A 16,386-nucleotide genomic window follows, 5' to 3' on the forward strand; every position below is an offset into this window, starting at 1 on the left:
ATCCGTATAGCAATTACAACACTGTTACAACCCTTTTTACACACAACCCCTCATTAGGGGAGCAAAAGCAATGGGACAAATGGGGGGACTGTAGAAATGAATCTTTGGCCACTACAGGGGACATGTGTCCCTGGTCGTGTTCTCAAGGACCATGCTATGATGAAACCTACACTTCAAGTGACGTTCAATAAAAATGAATTAAATAATTTTAAAAAATATATTTTCACTGCAACATGTTTTTGTCATCCAAGATGCTTGTATTATGTCAAAAAAACTTTTTTTAAAAATGTACTATTTTTTGGGGAATATGAAAGTGCAGACAAACCTTTATCCTAAGATGGACTAATGTCTGGCTCTGTGTATCTCTCAGGTGAGGGTGTCCAGATTAAGGGTGCCTCTCACCCCAGGTTTTTAGCGCTGTCTCCAGAGCCTGCCGGGGGGTGTTTGCCACTGCGGAAGACGTACAGCGATCTGGCCCACGGCGAGCCGCAGTCCTCCAGCGGCAGCTCGGAGATGATGGAGAACATGGCGCTGATGTGCTCCTCCTGGAACGGGCCCCGGGGCTCCACCTTCTGCCCCAACTGGGACAACTCCTTCAGCCCCTACCTGCTGAACCCAGACCCCATCACCATGGCCATCCCGCAGGTCAGAGCGGAGGGGCGGGCCCCGCGGTCCGACGGGGGCCACTACCGCGAGCGCTCCTTCTCCATCCCCGCCGACTCCGGCTCCTTCTCCCCGGGGCGCCGCGTCAGTGGGGGGGCGCCGGAGGGGGAGGACCAGGCCCTGTCGTACCCCAGCAGCGGCTCTGAGCACGGCAGCAGCCCGGTCAGCACGGCCACCAGGGCGGCGACACCGATGGCGCCGGCCGGGCCGGGGCGGGAGTGCTCCCGCAGCATCTCGCTGAGGAAGCTGAAGAAGAAGCCCCTCCCCCCGGTGCGCAGCGTGTCTCTGGGCAAGACCGGGGGGGGCGAGACGGCGCAAGCCAAAGGCCACACGCGCCCCAGGAGCCTGTGTCTCCCCAGGGACCTGTGCAGCTCCGTCCCACCGGACGTTATCCTCAGCTCTAGGCCACGCCCCAGCCTGCCAGACACGCCCCTTTCCAGGGTGGGGACCGCTGCAGCCAGTAGGACTGAATCTTCCTTTCCCAGCCAATCGAAATACAGCAGTCATCACAGGTCCTCATCCAGCTCCAGCACAGTGGAGGTCCCGGCAACTGGGGAGATGGCAAACACGGACGGCAGCTCTGAATCTCTGCCCTCCCCCGTACCCTCCTCCTCCCAAAACAGCCCCTCCCAGCTCTCGCCCGAGTTCACAGTTTCCCCCGTCAAACCCCTTCGGCTGATGTCCCCGTCCAGCGGCTACTCCAGCCTGTCGGACACGCCCACCCCCACCGTGCCCACCTCCGCCATCCTGGGCCCCTCCCCTCTGGGCTGCAGGCTGCGGCCCAAGGTCCCGGAGAGGAAGTCGTCCCTGACGCCGGCGTCGGCGCGAGAGAGGGCCGCCCGCGTGAGGCTGTCCTGCGAGGTGCCCGCCACCTCGCGCCCGGACCCGCCCTCCGGCCGCCCCAAGTCTGCGGGCGCCCGCCGCCACTCCGACTCCTCCGCCGCCGCCACCATGCTGCTGCCGCAGAAGCTGAGCCCCGGCCTGGTGGCGTTGCCCCTGGTGACCGAGACCGACCTGCGGAGCGTGCGCCTGCGCTCTGTCGGCCTCCCCGAACCCGAGGCCGGCATGGAGGGCGGCTCCCAGGTCATCCCGGAGGAGCAGGACCAGGACCGAGTCCACAGCCCCGTCAGAACCCCAAACCCCAAGCCCAAGCCTCCAATCGCAGCGAAGCCCGCCCTGCCCAAACGACCCCTCAGCCTGGTGCTGAACCCCGCCCCCTTGTCGGAGTCCCCACCTACCTCGCCCAAAGACCAGCCCCGCCCTCAGCCCAAACGGCCCCTGAGCCTGATGCTGAACCCCGCCCCCTCCTCTGAACCCCCGGCCGCATCTCCCGCCACAGCCGCGGACCGTGGGCTGCCCCTGGGTAACATATACAAAGTGCTGAGGAAGCGGAAGTCCAAAAAGGGTCCAGCCCCTTCCCCGCCCAGCCCTGGGGGGGCCCAAGAGTGCGCCCAGCAGCCGCAATCACCCGACCCCCAGCAGAAAGCAGAGCGTCCCTCCTCCCCCGGCAACCCAGAGACACGTGGCAAAAGCAGGACGCTGCCCAGCCGGATTACCATTTCCTGTCTGGCTGAGCTGGACAGGAAGCAGAACAAGGTGCCCCCACCCGTGCCCAGGAAGCCCAGTATCCTCCTCCTGCCCGTCAACGGCGTCCGCGGCGGCGGCGTCAGCGCGGAGCGACCGGCCAAAGCCCACGGCGCGCTGACCCAGCAGGACCCAGCCCAGGCGGAGAGGGTCCCGGCCGGGGACCGGCCGCAGGTGAAAGCGCCTCTGACTTGCGCCGAGGCAGGTGAGAAAAGTGAAGCGCGGCGTGTTCCGGATAGCGAATGAAAATGAGGGTTATTTTCACATTGGCTCACCGTGACTTACGATGACTCGCCACCGACTGACATATTTAGTGCCTCGTTATTGGAGTTTAGGTGGGTCTGCTATTTTCAAACTGACATTAATCAAAATTGATGCTGGAGGCACACTTCTTGCACGCACTGGGGTGAGTAACTGCCACACTGGAACAGTACAACAAGCGGCTCTGTGTGTTTCGCTTTTAGGCGCAAGGTCCTCCGGTGGAAATAGGACACATTTGTTTGACAGTCTTGAGTCAGAAATTATTTCTGGGCATGAGTTCTGAAATAATGAATGATTTTGTTTTGTTTTTATAATGTAATGGGTCCTGGATGGGAGGGCTGTGAACAGATAGTGATACTTGTCAACCCTTGTGTTTGGTTTTGGGTCACATTGACCCATGTGCTTTTACCTGGTTTATTTGACAGATAAAAAATGAAAAATAATTGAGAATATAAATTCAATACATAAATACCAATAATCTGCTAAGTAAAAACCATGTGTCATTTTAATCTAGAGATAAAAATTTCACAGGTAAAAATGATTTATGCCCCCATGCCTTCATTATACTGGATTTGTATTTATAAATCACATCTTTATCACAAGCAAATGACACTTTCATTGTTAAAAATGATCTAGCAGAGGTAATTGGCAACCATTAACCATACATATTTATGTATTTAGATTGTGTTGTTTGGAATTGAGGTAAAGATAATGGGGGGTCTAGGGCCGACTCCTGCATGCTCTAACTAGCTGTGGCTGCTTTTCTCACCGAACAGCCGTAACCGAAAGTTTTTACTCACGCCAGGTCCGCTTGTTCATGGCACCAGTAACTGCTAAATTTATTGAAAATCTTAATGGCAACATTATCATTGGCAGATAGCTAGCCCACACTTTAAGCGGTACACACTACTTCTGTCTTGTTTGCATTTGTCTGCAAACATTTAAATCAGACTGATTGCCATGGGAATGTAATGAGCAGTGGATGTATATGCAAATTAGCGCAAGGATATGACTCAAATATGCAAATTCACATATGGCGTCATCATAGCAACTTCTAGCGACTAATCTGAAGCTCGACGGGTACTTTCTCTGAGAAAGAACAGGCAACGCTGACCACAGTGTTTGTGGTAGATCCTCACCGTGACACTGAGCTCTTTTGTTATTGTGTTGTGCTGGAAGATAGCTGCTCTCTCTCTCTCTCTCTCTCTCTTTCGGCTGTTCCCGTTAGGGGTCGCCACAGCGAATCATCCGATCCGCATATTTGTTTTGGCATATGTTTTACGCCGGATGCCCTTCCTGACTCTCCCATTTATCCGAGCTTGGGACCGGCACTGAGAATGCACTAGTGCTGGAAGATAGCCTGCAGTATAATAGAAAAAAACTGCTTTATTTGAAATCATACACCCAGTGTTTTAGAGCAAATGTATGTGTACAAACATAAATGCATATGTCAAAATAAAAATAGACCAGAAGCATTACACCACTCTTCAGTCTGCTTGTGCTGAACCAGGACTGCACCATGGTTCACATTCGCCTCTTAGGTGCACTCCTTCATTCACTGGAGCTGTAACATGCGCACTTTGTGTTTCTGTGACAGACGTATGTAGGTCACTCACAGGTAGTCCTGGTGTAGCCCTGCCTTTTGTTGTGAGGCACTGTAAATGTTTCATATTAATAATGTGTAGTCCTATTATTATTATTATTATTATTATTGTATTTTCATTCTAATTCTCTATTTTAGGAATAGAACTTTCACAGGATGGTCCAGAGGAGGACTATGATGACGTGTTTGTGAGCAATTCCGCATTACACAGCACAGAAGACCTCTTCACCATAATTCACAGGTAAGGTATTTACAGTATCAGGTACTGCGCTGCCTCATTCACTGATACACTATCTACTGTATCAGGTACTGTACTGCCTCATTCACCGATACACTATCTACTGTATCAGGTACAGTGCTGCCTCATTCACCGATACACTATCTACTGTATCAGGTACAGTGCTGCCTCATTCACGAATACACTATCTACTGTATCAGGTACAGTGCTGCCTCATTCACGGATACAGTATTTACTGTATCAGGTACTGTACTGCCTCATTCAGAGGTACAGTATTTATAGTGCAGTATTTTTAATTAGTTTACAAATATACAAACTTTTTGTTAAAAATTTTATAGAAGCATAATGCAAAATCCCATTCAGTTCAGCCCCAATTTTAAGCTCACCTGCTCCCCCTGTAGGTCATTTGAGAGAGAAAAGCACTGAAGGCATTCAACTGAATGTCATTTTAATGAACTAAAATACTTTGACTGTACAGTTCAGCATATCCAACCCCTGTACATCCGATCATACGACTTCCTTTGAATGTCTACCTACTGTTGAATGGAACTGTACAGTGCACAATGATAATGAAGTGGTGATCTGAAAAATCAGAAATGACTTTCAAATTACTGATCTCTACTTTCCGACTTTCAGTTAATAAACATGACAGTTTGAACACGACTATTCAAAAACAGCATGTGATGGGAGGCACAGGAGCCAAACTTATAACTGCTAACTACAGTGTTTGGTAATGCGAAGCCAGCCTTTAAAGGTGTTTTACTGTAGTTATGCTGCCTCACATGACATTAAATTAACAGATACTCTAATCCAGAGTGACTGATAGTGAAAGAGAACACAAGCGAGTTATGTCAGTGTCAGTGCCGGTCTTGGCAAACAGCAAGCACAACATTATTAAAGTACTAAACAACTTGTGTCGGCCTACAACAGCAATACAAATCATGCATTCATGCGCCCAACATCCTTTTAAATCCATAAACCATTCCACAGCAATCCATAACAATAATTTAATTACATAAAAGAAGGGTGCTTGGGGGTGGACAGAGGAAGGGAGCCAAGATGCAGTCTGAAGTTTTTAGTCTTTCAGTGCAGGATGATGGCCTATGATTCTGATGCCCTGGCCGCTGTGGGCAGTTCATCCCACCACCGGGGGGTGGGGGGGCTCCAGCACAGACTGCATTGTGACTCTGAGATTTTTTAACCATTTGGCTGCTGTTTTGACTTTTTGTTGTAATCAATTATCTGACTTTTCATGTAACACACCATATTTTATAGTTGAATACCTTCTAACAGCAGGTATTAAACAGCAAAAATTACAAACACACCACTACATTAAAAAAACACTGAAGAATTATTACTTTAGTATAAGTGCAGATTACATGCACAGGTCTGTTATGCAGTTACAAAAGGCGATATCATATATTATGTTTGTCTTGATCAGATGCACTCATTTGAATGTTGCTGTCACCAAAGAAACGCCGCCCCCCCCGATGAATCTCTCGTCCTTTGCAGGTCGAAACGGAAGGTTCTGGGCCGCAAAGAGCCATTGGACCTGTTCGGCAGCCGGCAGAGCCTGGCGTCGCCGGGGAAGGCGGAGGCGACGGGCGTGGCGCCCAGATCCAGCGCCCGCAACGACACCTTCATGGCCATGCTGCAGAAGAGGAACGGGCGGAACGGGCCGACGGGCCGACCGTCCGCCGCCGAGATGCTACAGAGCACCAACCCACTGGCCCGTCGGGCCCCCGACGGCCCGCCACCCTACCCGGAGCCGGCGAGCTGCCACAGACCGCCCCAGCAGCATTGACCCCCCCATGACCCCACCGGGCCTCTCCTTCCCCCGCGCTCTGTGTGGCCGTGCTTGATGGTGGTGCTGTGGCCGTCAGCTTCAATGTTCTCATGAGGTTTTTTTAATGTAAAGATCCTCTGTCTCAACGAGTGTATGTTTTCAAATTGTTTTTACTTTCTTTAAAAAAAAAAAGCCTCTTGAACGTGCTTTTCCTAGCTCTCTGAGTGAGTTGGCTCAGGGTGAGGGGGCAGAACTAACTGGGTCTGTGGTCAGCTTAAAGGGAGGGGGGTCAGCATCAGCTCAAATCAGAGATCGGAACACAGGGTTCCTGAATCAGAGCAATGGGCTCCTGAATCAGAACAGCGGGCTCCTGAATCAGAGCACTGGCCTCCTGAATCAGAACAGTGGCCTCCTGAATCAGAACAGCAGGCTCCTGAATCAGAACAGCGGGCTCCTGAATCAGAACACAGGGCTGCTGAATCAGAACAGTGGGCTCCTGAATCAGAACAGCAGGCTCCTGAATCAGAACAGCGGGCTCCTGAATCAGAACACAGGGCTGCTGAATCAGAACACAGGGCTCCTGAATCAGAACAGTGGGCTCCTGAGTCAGAACACAGTGTAGGTGAATTGGAACACAGCTCCTAAATTGGAATTCACAGCAAGCACTGATACTGGAACTCTGACCTGGGTACAGGTGACACACATTTCATACAGGGATACACTGAAGGGAGATGAAAGCTTTTTTTCAGATGTTCAAAAGATCCAGATCCTGACCAGGATTTGACTGAATTTCCCCCACCGCAGTTATTAATCAATAACTTCATAAATAATAAAGGGCAGCTATAATTGAAGGAAAACCTTGAATGGCACTGATAGGGGAGTGCAGATGGATAACTCACAGAGCAGCCCTGCTGTGATGCAGTGGAGCTCTACACTGTCATTGGCTGAATTGACTCAGAAGGATGTCCCTGACTCTTCTGCTGAAACTCTGCAGGAAGGGGAGGGGCTATGGTTGGTCTTCACGTGACAGTGATGCCCTGACAGTCATGTGACAGCGTTGCCCTGATGGAATGTAGTTGTGATTGTAATTTGTTCTTAGATGCTCAGGTGTTTGTTTTTTTTACTCTCAGGTGACCATAAAAGTTTTAGTGTGTGGACCGATTCTCTCAGGATGGTATCGAGCTGATCAATAAAGGACCAGCTTTATTTCCAGGGGCAGTCGGGTGCTCTGTCCAGTGAAAGCCCTCGTTCTCGATGCGACGGCCCCCGTAGTCTGAAATTTAGCGCGTGATTTAGTGGCCGCCGGTTTACACTGGGCATTCCTGTCACCCACGCGGGGAAGGTTTCGGTCAGCTCCAGTCAATACCTACCGGCCCTGTCAGTGGGCTCCGTGCCCACTGTGGGTGAAGGATGCCCCCCTAATACAAAGACTCCAGCACTCTGAGCCAAAAGGGGGAGTTTGTGCTCTCTCCAGTTGATGTCAATCAAATGAATATTGCCAAGCTGGAACTGTACTACAAATATATTTGGAAATCCAAATTGCAAGAAAAAACTAAAATAAGGGTTGTAAATGATTTTTTTAATATAATTATTTTTTATTCATCTAGTACCTTTCTCAAACCCATGGTCACAAAGCACAACAGAGACACTCTGAGTGAACAGATAGTCACCCCTCTGTTTTGAACTTTGATGAAGAGTTATATTGCCATCTCTCTTCGGATGTTCATGAAAGTGGCCATAGACCAAGACTTCAGTGAGACCTCCCGCTATCCAACGCTACTTCATAGACACAGCAGTATGGAGGACAGCAAGACTACAGAGCAGAATATCTGCTTAGTACTGTAAATAGAATATCTTTGACAGGAACCTAAGACCTGGGCATGTCCTTCAGCAAGTGGGAAGTATGTTCAGGGGTATGGAACCCCCTGACCCGGTGTGTGAAAGGGACTCTGTACTCTTCTGCCCTCAGTTCCGAAATCAAATGCCCCGGTGCTGCAGAGTCTGCCTCTGCCCACGGACTCTCCCTCCAGAGGCGTGTTCAACACACGCGTACAACACACGTGTGCAACACGCGTGTACTCTCTCTCTCCAGAGGCGTGTTCAACACACGCGTACAACACACGTGTGCAACACGCGTGTACTCTCTCTCTCCAGAGGACTGCTCTCCAGCCTCCATTCTGGAACTTATAATATCCTAATATGAAGTTTTTTTTTTTTTACAAGTAGCCCAACAGCTCATATTCATATATTCAGAATTAGAAGCTGAGTCAAAGTATAGTACGTGAAGCAGTGTGTGGCTTTTGCTCAAAATATTTAGCAAATTAAACTAAAAGCAGTGTTTGTTTGCCTTGTAACTCTGGTTTATAATGCCTGAATATTCTACTTCCTTAGGAGTTGTTGGTGGGTGTTTTACTGTTAATATTGATTTTATACTGTTCAGACCATATCTGCTCTCCTGTTAACCATGGCCTTTTCTGAGGCCCCTGCAGAGATGTTTGTGTAGGTACAGCTTTATGGATGGAACAGACACAGGGAGGAGCAGCCCCATTATACCCAGTATCTAGGGTCTGTTTCCTGGGTTCAGGCTATTCTTGTTGAAGGAAACATGTTGGCATTTTGTTCAAAAGCCTTTAATATACTGGCAAACGTTTGGGAGAAGTTGAGAAGATAGCAAGACTACACATTCGTATCTTGTTATTGTTAATTGTTAATGATAAAGTTAATGATAAACAGTAGTCTGTTTTAGAGGGTACAGCTTACAGGAGTCTGTTTTAGAGGGTGTACGTCACAGTCAAGGACCACTGGCATCTGTTTTAGAGGGTGCCACGTGCAAGAAGACTAAAAAAAATCGTAAATGGGGAAATACAACCAGAGATGAGTTTACACAGAATGTTAAAGTTAAGCAGACAGGCCAGAGAATTCAGAGCTCAAAGCCCAACACAGCTCACAACCTATAAGGAGCTATTGTATGTCTTGCCGATGTAATGAAATTATATCGTTAAAATAAATTATTTTTCCTGCTTAATTCTCACTTGCTGGCTTTTGTTTTGTGGAGAGATTAATACTTAAAATACCCCTGTATGCATATAATCACTTAAACTCAAATGTGCACATATGAGCTTTCATATATGCACATACAGGCATGTACAAACATATAAACACATACTGTAAACAAAATGTATTCAACTACAGTTAAAGCGTTACAGCAGACACTGGTACCATGGTTATCTTCACCACAAGCTGTTGGTTTTACAGTTTTTCTTACACCCTGGAACTGGTGGTAAGAACCTACTGAGCAAAACTACAAGCTCATTTTTTTTGTTTTCCCACAAATTTCAGTCTCATTTTACACTACTCTAAAAAGGCTTCAAAATGCTGAACTTCAGCCATCATTTAAACACTCAGTTGCTTAAATTTTTCAATGAGCCATTGAAGCTTTGGTACAAATAAAAGACATGATTACATCCTGAATAAAAATGAGGTAGGATGAAGCAAGTGTGCCGCGTATCATTTGAAAGGAACACGGAAAGAGTGAAAAACCACACTATCAATATGTACAAGTACTCTTCTTTTATTATTTGAGTACCTTGTACTGTAATTCAGTATTCATGATATGCCATCGATCTTGTAAAGGGTTATTTGAGTAGTGATTTTACAGTTACTTGTGAAATAAGGTTTTGACGGGTTGATTGCTCTTTGCAGTAATTTCAGAATGCTTTTGCTGCAAACAATAAAATGGGCTTCAGTGAAGCAGTTCATGGCCAAAAATGTACGCACATAAGCCAAAATAAAGGAAACGCTTCAGTAAATTAATGATTTCCCTTTTTTTTTTTTAGAAAGCAGATGTTTTCACTCAGATGTAGGTCCTGAATTAAGCAATTTGCATTCTAGGCTCCAGCCCCCCATGACCCTGACCAAGAGTAAGCGGTTTGGAAAATGGATGAATAGAAGGATGGAAGAGCAGATTTAAAAAATCTGGGAGAGCCCAGTTGCCCATTATTTTGTCCGTAGATAGAAGAAGAGATCTTGGTGACTTCGGAAGAGGAGTGATTGTTAGGCTATGTTTAGCAGGAGCTTCAGTGACAAAGGCTGTTCCACTTGCTGAGGTTTCATGAGGAACAGTGGCTAAGGTGATGTTGGCATGGAAACCCGAGGGAAAAAAACATCAACTGGAGGCAACTGTGGTTGAAAGCGTATAACATGATGCATATGGATGATGTCCATGATGATGAGTGTATGTATGGAATATAGTGTATGTATGGAATATACCAATCAAAATGGAATCTAAACCATCGGATGGTGGTGTTGTATAAAGTTTAAGGAATTGGCCTTGTAGTCTAAAAGTTGCCGGTTTTATTCCCTGGTAGGATGCTGCCATTGTACCCTCGTTCTTAAACTGCATTACTTCAGTGTATATCCAACTCTATAAAAATGGATACTATGTTTAAAAAAAGCAGTGCAAGTATGCTAAATGCCTGTAATGTAAAACCTACATGTCCCATTTCCTATGGTGAACGATTCTGGTGGCTCTTTTATGCTGTGGGGTGCGTTTTCCTGGCACGGATTAGGTCTACTGAACCCCATAGATGCTGAGATGGTAAGTTAAATGGCAATAACAATAAAGCCGCTATGCATGATGACCTTTGGACAGGGCCGGCCCGTGTCATAAACGCTCTATGCGGTTGTGTAGGGCCACAACCGCTGGGGAGGGCCACACAACCACGAGGGGGGGCCACACAATCCAAAGGTAATTAACGTTATTTTCGTAATTACGTTATTCATCCCCTATCGTGGAACTAGCGGTATAAATTTAAAATGGAATGGCAACAGAACATTTAATAACAATGTAATGTAAGAAGGATTTTACCAAGCGACTCCAACAACACCACCCACCCCACCTCCTCACTCGACAGGCTCCAACAAGACACTTTATACCAGTGTTTTTTTTGGCAGTTTCCTGCATATCTATTGTTCACGGTTTGAAGATGTTGCACAGAACTAGTCCTTGTGTGTCTTATGTGCACCCTCTGCTGGTGTGATGATGGCACTTCATCCTGATTATTTACAGGTTGCTGATGGTGCATTACTAATGTGTTTAATTTCACTAGGGGGTATCCGTTTATTTAAACTAGATACAAGCCTCATTCCACATAATTACTTTTTTATAGATGAGGCTGGGTTCAACTTGGCAAAGTGGAGGAGACAAGGAAGGAACTTCATTTGTCACTGTGCCGTTGTATAAGTTCCTGGCCAACATGGGGGAAATATCATTCTCTGTGCAGCCATCAGAAACCAGGTTTTGTGTTTATAGTTTTGGTAAAATGAGTTGCAGCTTAAGGAAGTGTGTAAAAACGATAGAAGTGTGTGATGTAGTGCTGGGCGTGGCCACTGTACCACATGGTGAACAGACAAGATCAATACGAAAAAGGTATTTGATTTACTGACTTTCGCTAGTGTATGAACTGCTTTTAAGCCCTTCTTAAAATAAGAATGAGGAAACTATAAACTAAAGAAACTCCACAGGCTAAGGCAGGGCAAAAACCCCACAACAAAAATCACCTTTACTTACAATAAGACTGACAACATATCACAATGTGCATGTGTAACATGTATGGGAGGAATGGAAACTCCTAATATATGTTTTTGGCTTCAGAGACCCTTTCACGATGGCCTAAAATCCCATTGTGTCTTCCTTGCTCAGGGTAGTGCTGCTCTGTCCTCCAGCCCCACGCTCCACTCTCTGCTTCCTGCATGTCAGGACATGGCTACAGTCATGAGTTCACCACAGCCCTGTTGCCCGCTACCCACTTCCTGTTTCTGAAAGAGCCACACTGTATCGGTGGCAGCCTACATACTCATACACAATACATATATGCTGATGTATCAACTCTCTCTCTTTCTCTCTCTCTCTCTCTCACACACACACACACACACACACACATACACACACACACACAATGGCCAATGCAGACATTGTTCAAAACATGCAGCTAGTAGCCAGTAGCACAGGAAAGTCTATTGTTCCACCAAAGAAGGGCACTCAGAAAACTTAAACAGCAGTTTTAGGCTTAAGTTTGGACTAAAAGAGAGCTAATTGTTATTTTGCAATGCATCCAGCAGATTGATGTTCTTTATAATGAGACCTAAGGATCTTGTTTGCCAGATTTGGAGTTTTGTTTTGTGGTAAGTTGAATATCAAATATAGACACATATTGATAAATAAACATCAATGTAGGAGCAGGAAAAATGTGTGTGTGTGGGTATATATGTGTGTGTGTGTGTGTGTGAGAGTGTGTGAGAGAGAGAGAGAGAGAGAGAGGGCGGGGGGGATAAATAAATATTATTTGTCAGTGTGCATATGTTTCCGTGTGTGTGTGTGTGTGTGTGAGAGAGAGAGAGAGAGAGAGAGAATTCAGTGAGTGTGTGTTTGTGTGTTTCTGCATGTGTGTGTGCAAGTTAGACTGTGTGTTTGTGTGTGTGTGCGTGTGTGTGTGTGTGTGTGTGTGAGAGAGAGAGAAAGAGAGAGAGAGTGTGTATTATCACTCCACCTTTCCCTTTAATTTCTTACAGAAAGTTAACAGACGTAAAGTTCCTTGCTTGAATTATTCCACAGCCTTGAGTGGTGATACATTTTAATCAGGTTAAATTTGTTAAATTTGCTTCAGTAACTGATTTTTTCACTCTTGGCTCCTTTATAGAGTACAATGCCACCAGTGTTTCAGCACTGCATGCCTATCACTTTGTACCCTTTGAGTGTTTGTTCTCCAGTGATTTGAACCTTGTTCATAGTTGGGTGTGTGTCTTCCCTTTTTGCAAAAGCAAAAGATTTAGAAAAAATGAATCCCTGATTTCCTCCTTTCTTTTAACACTCATTTGTTTTCAGGGGCCAGTTCCAATGCTGCTAAATTTGAGAAAACCCACATAAGAACAGCATCTCAACTGAGCTGCATTTACCAACCACCACTTCCCTTCACTTAATACATTACTTTAAAAAATGACCTGATTTTATGTACAACCACATATACAACAAATATGGCACATAGCTAACATTAGGAGCAGTTTAGAATTATTAAAGAGGTATGTTTGTCCACCTCTAAACAGACTGACCAGACAGCCCAAAAACAGACAGGCAGAGCGACAGACAGTTGAACCAATAAGACTAAGCGACAGATCAGGACATAAACGAACATGGGGTGAGATGGGCGGGTGTGAGGATGATTGGTAGTCTTTTATAGGATCCTATTTTTTTATTACATTTATCTCTCTCTCTCTTATCTTATCTCTCTACCTCTTTTGCACTATTACCTCCTCTGTTATTCTGCTCCTGTTACTCATTCAGAATTTAAGATCAGTAATAAATTCCAAGTTTCCTCATATTGGTTCTCCTTCTTCCTTTCCCATGCAAAATTTTTTCTCTCATTTTCTCCCCAAGTTTTCCCCCATTTTGCTATTCTTTGGTGCCGTGCTTGCTTTCCAGTTTTTATAAATAATCTTTTTCATTACTGCTGAGGAAAATATAATTATCTTAGCTTTTTCATTAATTCAGAATTAATCTTAACCTCTGATATATCCAATTGTTTATGAAATGGTTTTCATAAAATCTTCTCCATTTCACACCAGAGTTGACCTATTCTGTCACATACCCAAAATGAGTGCACTAAGGGGTCCTGTACTTTGCATTTCAGACATTTATCTGATAAAGTTTAATAAAATTTGTGAATTCAGTCTCTGATATAGTATATCCAGTTTTTGAGTTTATATTGTATGGGTCTTAAATTTTCCTTTATTATTGCCGGTTTTGGATACATTTTCCCATACTGTTTTTATATCCTTTCTTCCTAAACCGTGATCCCAGTTTCTTATTATTTTATCCAGCAGTATTTTATGGGAATTGACTGTGCAACATTGAGCTTACAAGCCCAGTTCCTCACCCATTACACTACACTGAGCTGAGCTGTAAGGCTGCATCTGCTCTTTCAGAGGAAACACACAGGCAGATTTTCGGTCAGCCTGAGGAGTTGCTCTTTCCCACTTAGACAGGGATAACACAGCAGTGTGAAGCCCAGCCTCACTGCGAGAGCTAAAGCCAATTATGAGCCTTCCTGCTGGTCTCTCAGCCACTGGCACAGTCAGGAGTCTGTACCAGACTATGGGGCAAAGCAGTGCACTAGAAATCAACCGCATATAATAATTTTGCCTTTCCATCGTACATTGGCCTGTTTTTTCATTCACTATTGTCCTTATCGTGCATGCTCCTCATTTTCTATTCACTGCCCTTATCACACACAGGCCTTTTTTATATAAGCTGTGGGATGAGGAACAGGTGTTTTGACAGCGTGGATCAGCCCAGGCATTTTCAGAACGCAGACTCCATGGAGCAACGCTGAAGCGTTTGGGGCAAAGAGGCCACAAATTGGCTGTGGGCAGTCAGGGTGGATGAGGCATGTCCTGTTTAGAGGAAAGAATGGTCCCCAGTGCATGCTTTTCTAAATGCCACTTTCCTGTGTGGATCCTTTGGGAGGGAAGCCGGTGTTGGTGTGAGGAAATAATTTCGTGAGAAAATGTAAGAAGAGATGAACAGGAAATTTAAAAAGTAAACTTCATTTAAACCACCATTTAATATCAGTTTTAGCAGTTCACTTTTGGGCTGATGTCTGGGGAAAAGTACATTGCAGATCTTGCACAAAAAGAGTATTCCTTCCAGGATTTTTAACGCTGTTGCTGTATTTAATTTGTTCGCTCATATAGATGACATGCATGATTGTCACTCTCCATGGTCACCATGGAGACCATTGTGTTGGGCACAAATGGAAATTATTTAGAGACTTGTCACTCTTTTAGTGATGCCTTCTGTGACTATTCCAACCAGAGAGAGAGAAACTGTAAAGCATGTGAGATGAATCATGAACCATTTCTGCTTTTTTTCCTCTGAATTCAGAAGTTTCCTGTCGTGTGGATTGGAAACCAAGGCCTCACCAGACTGTTTACCAGTTTTACTGTGTGTTTCCATGAGCGCCGAACTTTGTGCAGTTAAACTGTACACTATAGCAACGAAGCTACTGTAAACTGTAGTCTACAACAGAGTTTTGAAGAACTTGTGTGTCTTGATTTTGGATAAAACACCATTTGTGTTTATGACACAAGCTGTACTACCGTAAATGTCCTGCTTCAGGCCACAGAGATGCTAGGATAGGAATGTAACGCAGAATTAATGTAAAGTTAATGCAAGCAAAAACCCATGCTCACATGTGCATCATTACAGTGGGAAGGAAAGCAGGCTGTGTCATGCAAAAGCTTAGACAAAGAAGAAACAATGTTTTCCCTTATTATTATTGAAGCAATATCACATGCAGTGAAGAGACTGCAGAGGGCGCCATAGTCAGTGGCCTCCCAGGCTGAGATTTTCATGTAATCCAGTATATACCAGCAATCAGGCATTCTTTTTGTATTTTGACCAAGCTTTTGTTTTCTTGTTTAATTGACTAATGCAAGGTACAAGTCAACGATTCAGGGTAGAGATATCCTCCTGAGATCTGGCAGAAAAAACTTTAAGCATTTTAGTTTTTTTGACATAATACAAGTGTCTTTGATGGCAAAACATGTTGCAGTGAAAATATTTTCAAAAAGAACATAGACTCATGTCCCCTACAGGAGACAGAAATGAATTGTTGGGTCTTAGAGCTGTCCATGTGTGAGGCAGAACGGCCCCTTTCATATTGATTTGGGTCAGGATGTGCAACAGAGGGAAGGATGGAAGTCTGCGTGTTTGGACGTGGTGAGTGTCATCTGTGTCGGAGGACAGCTCTGCACTGAGCACTTCCTTTACCCCTGAGCCCTTTGCAGACCTGGGGCTCTGAATGAGAGATATTTACTTCCTCTCACCAATGAGCCAATGGCGGGAAGCACAGAAATGAGCACGTGGAGTCATTATCCCCAGGCTTCTGCTATGGGAAACATGTGCTAACCCTGAGGTGTGATGGTAAGGGGGTTGTGTGTGTGTGTGTGTGTGTGTGTGTGCGCGTGCGTGCCTGCATGTGTGTATGCCGAGGTACCAGGCTGTTGCAGTGTAGTACCTTGGGTCCAAAGAGGAAAGTACCCACGGAAGCATTGCTTTTGTCCCAGAAATACATAATTACCACTCTCAAATGTTACCTACGGTGTCTGAAGTTTATATCTACTACACTGAGAGAGGATTAAAATGCGTATTGCAGCCAATACGAGGCCAATTAAAGCAGCTTGTGTCTGTGCAAC

At 45.6% G+C, this 16,386-nt stretch overlaps 1 protein-coding gene across 1 annotated transcript in view; it reads left to right on the top strand.

Annotated features, from left to right (window-relative positions):
- LOC118234974 (NHS-like protein 2) overlaps window positions 1-9,160 on the top strand; it is a 34,633-nt gene extending 25,473 nt beyond the window's left edge. Inside the window, exons 5-7 of the mRNA XM_035431876.1 lie at window positions 371-2,452; window positions 4,250-4,352; window positions 5,862-9,160. Of these exons, the coding sequence (XP_035287767.1) occupies window positions 371-2,452; window positions 4,250-4,352; window positions 5,862-6,153 (2,477 nt within the window). The 3' untranslated portion in view covers window positions 6,154-9,160. The remainder of the gene's footprint in view (window positions 1-370; window positions 2,453-4,249; window positions 4,353-5,861) is intronic.
- Window positions 9,161-16,386: the final 7,226 nt, after the last annotated feature.

This window comes from Anguilla anguilla, chromosome 9, assembly GCF_013347855.1.
Source record: "Anguilla anguilla isolate fAngAng1 chromosome 9, fAngAng1.pri, whole genome shotgun sequence".
Taxonomy (NCBI): domain Eukaryota; kingdom Metazoa; phylum Chordata; class Actinopteri; order Anguilliformes; family Anguillidae; genus Anguilla; species Anguilla anguilla.